The sequence below is a fragment of the Triticum aestivum genome, chromosome 4D (genome assembly GCF_018294505.1).
Source record: "Triticum aestivum cultivar Chinese Spring chromosome 4D, IWGSC CS RefSeq v2.1, whole genome shotgun sequence".
Classification (NCBI taxonomy): domain Eukaryota; kingdom Viridiplantae; phylum Streptophyta; class Magnoliopsida; order Poales; family Poaceae; genus Triticum; species Triticum aestivum.
Window position 1 is genome coordinate 170,969,495 of NC_057805.1, and position 8,984 is coordinate 170,978,478.

General features: G+C 48.6%; 1 protein-coding gene across 2 annotated transcripts in view; it reads left to right on the forward strand.

The window, feature by feature from the left end:
* The window catches only part of LOC123097085 (GTPase HflX), a 33,272-nt gene extending 24,511 nt beyond the window's left edge, over positions 1 to 8,761 (forward strand). Inside the window, exons 1-2 of one of the 2 annotated variants that reach the window (XM_044518852.1) lie at positions 3,078 to 4,447; positions 8,409 to 8,761. In XM_044518852.1, the coding sequence (XP_044374787.1) occupies positions 3,193 to 4,447; positions 8,409 to 8,551 (1,398 nt within the window). In that variant the 5' untranslated portion in view covers positions 3,078 to 3,192 and the 3' untranslated portion in view covers positions 8,552 to 8,761. Of the gene's footprint in view, positions 1 to 3,077; positions 4,448 to 8,408 lie in introns of those variants that run through there. The other variant, XR_006446898.1, reaches the window with a different exon arrangement.
* Positions 8,762 to 8,984: the final 223 nt, after the last annotated feature.

Below are 8,984 nucleotides of genomic sequence, written 5' to 3' on the forward strand. Positions count from 1 at the left end.
GTCGGGTTGACATAGACCCTCGTTGCCCAGGGGGCGCCGGACATCGCTCGGTTTGGGCCAGCACTCGAAGGAGCACTGGTCCGGGGGTTTAAATAAAGATGACCCTCGGGCTCGCGAAAACCCAAGGGAAAAGGCTTAGGTGGCAAATGGTAAAACCAAGGTTGGGCCTTGCTGGAGGAGTTTTATTCAAGGCGAACTGTTAAGGGGGTCCCATAAATCACCCAACCGCGTAAGGAACGCAAACTCAAGGAACATAATACCGGTATGACGGAAACTAGGGCGGCAAGAGTGGAACAAAACACCAGGCATAAGGCCGAGCCTTCCACCCTTTACCAAATATATAGATGCATTAATTAAATAAGAGATATTGTGATATCCCAAAATATCCATGTTCCTACATGGAACCAACTTCAACTTCACCTGCAACTAGCAACGCTATAAGAAGGGCTGAGCAAAAGCGGTAACTTAGCCAAACAACGGTTTGCTAGAAAAGGATGGTTAGAGGCTTGACATGGCAATATGGGAGGCATGATATAGCAAGTGGTAGGTAGCGCAGCATAGCAATAGAACGAACAACTAGCAAAGCAAAGATAGAAGTGATTTCGAGGGTATGGTCATCTTGCCTGCAAGGTTCTCAGAGTTGTCGAAAGCTTGATCCTCGTAAGCGTACTCAACAGGTTCCTCGTTCACGAACTCGTCTCCCGGCTCTACCCACAACAAGAACACAAACAACGGAACCACAATCAATTACGGGAAATGCACAAGCAACATGATGCAAAACATGTATGATATGCTAGATGTGATATGCAATGCATATGCGTGCTCCGGAGGAAAAATGATGAACAAGGCAGTAACTTGGCAAACCAAGCATCCCACTGGAAAGATGAGATGATTTCGGTCGAAATCGATATAAAGATCACCGGAAACGGATGCACGGTTTGCAAATGGCAAGCAAAACAAGAATGACACTATTATGTGATTAACAGCATGATAGCACTTAGAGTACAACAAGTAACAATGCTACAGCACTCCAACATAGCAACAAAGCATATTAAAGTAATCTACAGGAGATGCTTGACAAAAGATGAACACTGAGCTACGGCTAGATCACACCATAACAGGTTCAAACAAGCATGGCAAAAGTGCAAAAGATATCAGCTTCACAGACTTGGTGAAAATACTGAACATGGCTGAAACAACATCAGGTAGCAATGTTCAGAAAAATCAATCAACATGCTACAGGAACTTATCATAGCAAAACAAGGCATGGCATGAGTCTACTAAATGCATAGAACAAAAATCCATTACTGACCATGAGCCAGAAAGGATCAGAAGATATGATGGCAACCATGTAAACATAGCAAGTTTCGTTAACAGGTTTCAGACTTAGCAGAAAACAGAGCATGGCAGAAACAGTATTATGAAGGCATCTTTGTGAGCTTGATGCACTCACCACAAATCAATGCATGACAAAACAAGCATACCTACAGCAAGATGGCATGTTTAAGAAGCTATCCATGGCAAGAGCAAATACATAGCATGTATGAAACAACTACAACAACCTTGGCAAAATTGAATAACACGTAAACAATCTGCCAGAAATATTTTATAGCAAAAGTAGGGCAAGATTGAGTCATGCTAGGGCACTCCATAATTGCAAACAAGGGCATGAATGGATAGAGCACAACTATATCTACAAAACATCCTTACTGAACATCACCAAAAGGAGCATGGATCTCACTGTAGCCACATGGATACATAGCAACAAAATAACAGCAGCCACAGACTTAGCAAAATTACTGTCTCTGAAATCAGAAACATCACGAAGCCTAGTTTGCATGCTTGTGCTAGTCACCACAGAGTTCACAAAAAATACATGGCATACACCTCCGTAAAGATGGCATGACATACATCAAAACACATGTAGAGCTCATGCCCATAAGATGCACACATCAAATGCAACAAAAATAATAAATCACCAAGTTCTGATAAGTAACAGCAGTTAACAGCATATAGCACTCTTGCACCAGAGAATTCGGCATCAAGATGGACTCAAATGAACATGGCATAATGGAATAAAATGAAGAGCATCTCGAGACGAACATTTCGATATATTACACGCACAAAACGGAGCTATATGCAGAGAGTTATGATGCGATGAACAGGAGCATATGTAGTAAAAATCTCGGGACTTGGAAGATTTCGGGGGAGAGGGGAAAGTCAACCTTCGGGAGATCTGGATCGGGCTCGCCGAAGAGAGCTCTCGCCGGAGCTTGCGGGGCAGGGGGCCGGAGCTCGGGCGGAGGGAGAGGGAGGAGGCCGGCCAAAGGTCGGAGGAGGCGGCGGAGACGGGCGGCGGCGCGGGGCCCGGCGCCGGCGCCGGCGGGCGCGGGCGGCCGCGGGGTTGCCGAGGTCGGCGGCGACCGGCGAACGGCGGCGGGGTCGGCGGCCTTGGCGCGGGGCGTGGAGGAGGAAGGAGGAGGCGGCGGCGCGGGGCCCGGCGTGGCCCGGTTCGGCCCGGGGCGGGCCGGATCTGGGCCCCGGGCGGCGGCGGCGATGTGGGCACGGGTTGGGTGACGTGGGAGCTTCCTATTGGTCGGGGCGGCGGCCGGACATGTTCGTCGGCGAGGAAGAAGCGTCCGGCGGCGCGGAGGGGAAATGAACTAGGGTTTGATCCGAAAATTCGGAGGGGGAGGTGTTTCTATAGGCATAGGGAGCTAGGAGACTCCAAATGGAGCACGGTTTTCGCCCACACGATCGTGATCGAACGACCGAGAGCATGGAGGAGACTTAAAGGGGTTTTGGGCTGTTTGGAGGGTTTTTTTTGCTGCAACACAGAAAAGGACTTTGCGGTTACCCGGTTAACCGTTGGAGCGCCAAACGACCTCCAAATGGCACGAAACTTGATAGGTGGTCTACCTGTGGTATACCAAGGCCACTTGACAAGACTCGGTCCATTCCGAGAACGTTCAACACCCGCTCACGAAAAGAAACGAAAAGGGGTGCGCCGGAGGAGGTGGGAGTGCCGGATTGCAAAACGGACAACGGGGAAAATGCTCGGATGCATGAGACGAACACGTATGCAAATGAGATGCACATGATGACATGATATGAGATGCATGACACGAACAAAATGCAAAACGAAAAACAAAACCCAACCACGAAGGGAATATCATAACACATAGCCGAAAAATGGCAAGAGTTGGAGTTACAAATATGGAAAGTTACATCCGGGGTGTTACAATTTTGGTGGGGAAGCTTGAGCGTGTGGATATGGCGTTCACCAGAGCTCATGGGATTGCTCGGGTTCTGGTTAGTATTCTGAACATTGAGTATGTGCCGGAAGTGGTTAAGTGGGCTTATCGAGGCAGGATTTATAATCTGGTCATTGAGTTTGAGGATGAGAGCCTTTTGGCTGCGGCGGCTCACGAGTCCGACGTGGATATGCACGAGGGTGACGGTAGCGCGGGGGCAATGGATTCGCCGGTCAAGGACTCTGGACGGCAGATGTCCATGGGACCGGGGTCCGAGACCGCGACGTCCGGGGATGGAGCAGCTCGACCCTCCTCGGTGCCTACGACGACTCTGAGATTTCGGTCCTTCGAACCCTCTTCTGCACCCCCGAGGCTGTGGAGTGCTCGGGTGGAGTCCGAGGAGGCTTTTGAGCTCGCGTTGCCTGCTTTGGGGTTTGAGGATACTGTTTGCACTATTCCTGGGGTTCTGGGGGTTTCACCGACCTCGGTCTGGGGAGAGGAGGAGGTGGGTCGGCAGGTGGCCACTCCCTCTCGTGCTCAGCACACTGTACTCCCTCAGGACGTGACGCCGGTGTTCGTGGCTGGTTTGTCGGGAGGAGTCCCGGGTCAGGCGGCCTCGGGCTGCACTTCTCCTGCTGATGTAGGGGATTCGAGGCAGGTGGCACCCGTATCCTTCTCTTCGTTGGGAAGGGGTCTGGGGCAGGTGGCCTCGGATTGTTCCCCTCCCGTCGCGTCTCCCCCCCCGCTGGTGGCGGCTGTGCCATTGGGAGAGGGTTCGGGGCAGGTGGCCCCGGAGCCCTCTTCTCCTGCGGCGCCTGTGGTGGTGGCCTCTCCGCTGCTGGGTGGGGAGTTTGGGCAGGCGGCCCATGCGATCCCTTCACCCCGCTCGCTGCCGGCTCCGTCCTGCGGGGCGCGCCAGACGTCTGAGGCCCCGGTGAGTGCCTTTCCACTTCCTGGCGAGTCTGCTGGGGAGTCCGTGCAGGTGGGCCGGCCTAGCGGTTGGGGAAAGGCAGGAGGCCTTACCCCAACCAGGATCTCTCGGGAGGAGGTCATTGCGTTTGGAGGGATCCAGGATCCGATGTCTGAGGAGCGACGGGTGAGTGGCCGTCTCCAGACTCAGCCGGATGTGGACGACATACAGCAGCGGTGCGCCATGAGGGCGGCCAAGCTCCATGACGTTGAGGTCACTACTGGTATGTCGGTCAATACTTCTAATTCTATTCTGCATTTTTCCAATGATGAGATTGTTGAAAATGCAAATCAATTAGGAGTGTCACTAGGTAGTAATGTCACTGAAATCTCTAATTCTGTTAATGATCTTCTGGATTTAGAGGCTGAGCGGGCCTTAGAGATGATTCGTAATATTGCGACGGTTAAACCCATGAGTGATTCTGAGGTTGATGCGCTGGGGGTCAGGGCGCTCGACAATTTTTGTGCGGATCTTATGCCGCCCATTCCTGAGGTGGATGTAGAGGATGATTCTACTGAGATGGTTTTGGCTACACCTTCTGAGACTGGTTGTGAGGACCGGTTGCAGAGTCAAAATGTCTCTAAGCGCAAGTGGAAAAGGAAGGTGTACCCGGTGTCCGCAGTGCGTAGGAGTGCTAGGGTTCGTACGGCTAAAAAATTCCATGATGAACTATGTGAGGAATCTTTTGGTATAGCAGAGGTCTAAAGGACTTGGCTAAACGAAGGTTTCTTGCTGAGGCGTCTGTCGAGCATTGTTTAGATTTTATCGCTCTATCGGAGACTGGTAGAGATAATTTTGCGCCACAATTTCTAAATACTTTGTCGGGAGGTATTGATTTTGATTGGCATTGCCTGCCACCGAGAGGGAGATCGGGTGGAATCTTACTCGGCGTTAGATGCGAAGCGCTAGAGGTTCGAAGTGTGGTTATGGGTGACTTTGCAGTCAAGTTTCGGGTGCGTTCGAAGGAAGATGGGTTTAATTGGGCTTTGGTTGCGGTATATGGTGCCGCACAGCCCGAACTCAAGCCCGAGTTCTTGGCTGATCTCGTTCGGATTTGCGGTTCCGAGCAGCTTCCTATCCTGGTGGGGGGTGATTTCAATATAATTAGAAGGCGTGAGGATAAGAACAATGATAACTTTGACGGCAGATGGTCGTTCATGTTCAATACTATCATTGAAAGTCTGGACCTGAGAGAAATTGAGCTCTCGGGTAGAAAATTCACCTGGGCTAACGCGCTGCCAAATCCGACGTATGAGAAGTTGGATCGAGTGTTGGCTAGTGTCGATTGGGAACAGAAGTTCCCGCTAGTAACAGTCAGGCTTTGTCCCGTGGAATTTCTGACCACACGCCGTTATTTGTGGACTCTGGTGAGGCCACCCACCTGGGAAACAAAAACTCGTTCTCCTTTGAGCTGGCTTGGTTTGAACGAGAAGGCTTCCTTGATCTCGTGGCCAGAGAGTGGGCTAAGGATTCAGGAGGGAAGACTGCGCTTCAGCGCTGGCAGAATAAGATTAGGCATTTGAGGAGTTTCCTGCGTGGGTGGGCTAAGCATCTTAGCGGGATTTATAAGGTCGAAAAGGAAAGGCTCCTTTCCCTTATTCAGTCCCTAGATGTAAAAGCAGAAACCACGGTGCTGCCGGCCGCGGAGCTTCATGCCAAGCTTGACGCGGAGATGAGGCTGAAAGAACTTCTTCGAGAAGAGGAATTGAAGTGGGCGTTGCGGGCCAAGGTCCGGCGAGTAGTCCAGGGGGATGCGAACACTCAATTCTTTCACATGATCGCTAATGGTAAACATAGAAAGAAGAGGATCTTTCAGCTTGAGCAAGATGAAGGAACAATTTTAGGACAGGAAAACCTAAAACTGTACATTACTGAGTATTACAAGCAGCTGTTTGGCCTCCAGAGAGAACTGTGTGTCTCTGGATGAGTCCAGGATTGAGGATGTTCCTCAACTCACAGCGGTGGAGAATGATATTCTTGCGGCTCCTTTCTCTGAGAAAGAGGTGTTTGAGGCCATTTCGCAAATGAAAAATAACAAGGCGCCGGGCCCCGATGGATTTCCAGCGGAGTTTTATAAAAAGTGCTGGCATATTATTAAAGGGGATCTGTTGCCTTTGTTCAATGATCTCTTCTCTGGGCAGCTTCAGCTTTTTCAGCTGAATTTTGGAACGATAACCCTTCTTCCTAAGAAAACAGAGGCTGTGAGAATTGAGCAATTCAGGCCCATCTGTCTTCTTAATGTTAGTTTCAAAATTTTCAGTAAGGTCGGGACTAATAGGCTCACACAGATCGCGCATGCTGTGGTGCAGCCTACCCAAACTGCTTTCATGCCGGACAGGAACATCCTTGAAGGGGTTGTGGTCCTTCATGAAACGCTCCATGAAATCCACACGAAAAAGCTGGATGGGGTTGTTTTCAAAGTGGATTTCGAGAAAGCGTACGACAAAGTCAAATGGCCCTTCCTTCAACAGGCCTTACGCATGAAGGGTTTTGATGAAGCTTGGCGACGCCAGGTAGAATCCTTCACGCAAAAAGGGAGTGTTGGAATTAAAGTGAATGACGATATAGGTCATTATTTCTAGACACACAAAGGCCTGAGGCAAGGTGATCCAATGTCCCCTATTTTGTTCAACATTGTGGTTGACATGTTGGCAATTCTCATAGGTAGGGCAAAGGAGGCCGGTCAGGTGGGTGGCTTGGTGCCTCACCTAGTTGATGGGGGTGTGTCCATTCTGCAGTACGCTGATGATACAATCATCTTTATGGAGCATGACTTGGCAAAAGCGAGAAATATGAAGCTGGTGTTATGCTTATTTGAACAATTGACCGGATTAAAGATTAACTTTCATAAAAGCGAGTTGTTCTGCTTTGGTAGAGCCAAGGAGGAACAAGAGGCTTATAGGCAATTGTTTGGATGTGAATTAGGGGCTTTACCTTTTACTTACCTAGGTATACCCATAAACCATCGTAAGCTAACAAACAGAGAGTGGAAATGCATCGAAGATCGGTTCAAGGAGAAACTTAGTTGCTGGAAGGGCAAACTTATGTCTTATGGAGGCCGGTTAATTCTTATTAATTCGGTGCTCACGAGTATGCCGATGTTCCTACTATCTTTCTTTGAAGTTTTAGTTGGGGTTAGGAAAAGGCTGGACTTCTACCGATCAAGATTTTTTTGGCAGAGTGATGAACTAAAGAGAAAGTATCGACTCACCAAGTGGGATATCATTTGTAGACCAAAGGACCAAGGGGGTCTGGGTATTGAGAATCTTGAGGTCAAGAACAGATGCCTGCTCAGTAAGTGGCTGTATAAGCTATCACTTGAGACTGACGCAACATGGGCGCAGATTTTGCGTAACAAGTATCTGCAGTTCAAGACTTTGTCACATGTGACAGTGAGACCAACTAATTCGCCGTTCTGGAAGGGGCTTATGAGAGTTAAGGCAGCCTTCTTTAATAGAACAAAGTTTATAGTCGGTGATGGCAACAATACCCGTTTCTGGGAGGATACTTGGCTTGGTGATACACCATTGGCGCTCTAGTACCCGTCCCTGTATCGTATTGTTCAGCGACGTGATGCGCTAGTTGCAACGATTATGCAGTCCATTCCCCTTAATATTCAGTTTCGGAGGGTGCTTGTTGGCGATAGATGGGAAGCATGGCTTCATTTGGTGAGTAGACTGATGGAGGTTCAGCTAGCTCATCAGCCCGATCAGTTGTGTTGGAAACTTACTAGGTCTGGACAATTTACGGTTAAGTCGATGTACATCGATGTCATTAACTCGAGTGTCATTCCTAGTTCCAAACATGTTTGGAAAGTAAAAGTTCCTTTGAAAATTAAAGTGTTTATGTGGTTTGTACATAAACAAGTCATTTTAACAAAGGACAACTTGGTTAAGCGCAATTGGACAGGATCTATTAGGTGTAGTTTCTGTGATCGGGACGAGACCATTAAGCACCTCTTCTTTGAGTGCCCGTTGGCGAGAATTTTGTGGCGCACCGTGCAAATTGCCTTTAACATTACTCCTCCGAGTTCGGTCGGTACGTTATTTGGAACGTGGCTTGATGGGATAGAGTCCGATATAGCTAGACACATTCGTGTAGGAGTATGTGTGTTGTTATGGGCAATTTGGAATTGCAGAAATGATTTGGTTTTTAACAGAACAACAACTATTCATTTTTTGCAGGTTTTATTCCGAGCTACGGCGTTGATCCGTATGTGGTCCTTACTCACTCCGACGGAGGCCAGGGAGCGTTTGGTTACTGGATCTGTCCGGTGGGAGATGGTAGTGCGGGATATCTTCAACCGGTTTGGATGGCGGTCAGGTAATAGGATAGGCGATTAGTTTTCCTATCTTTATTTTGCCAGCCGGTTGTGGCTTTATGGCCTTTTTTGGCATTGAGGCTCTCTGTGAGCTAGCCTTTATTTTGTTTCATGACTTTAAGACCGTGTTTAACCTTTTCTATTTATAAATGTGGCCGTATGCATCGTTTTGATGCAGAGGCCGAGGAGTCCTCCTTTTCGAAAAAAGCTATTTGATCTCTCACTGATTGATTGGAGCAAAAGAATCTCTGTCACTACCATATGAAATTCAAACAAACTTACTATGCCATCTGATCCACGACTGATTGATTGACCATCATTCAAAATTACAAATACTGGAAGTACTATTTCCCCTGCGGCTTAGCAGGATGAACATCATAAAGTAATTTTGTTCAAAAAAGACACCAAATAAACAATGCCACTAAGGGAAAACATCAGT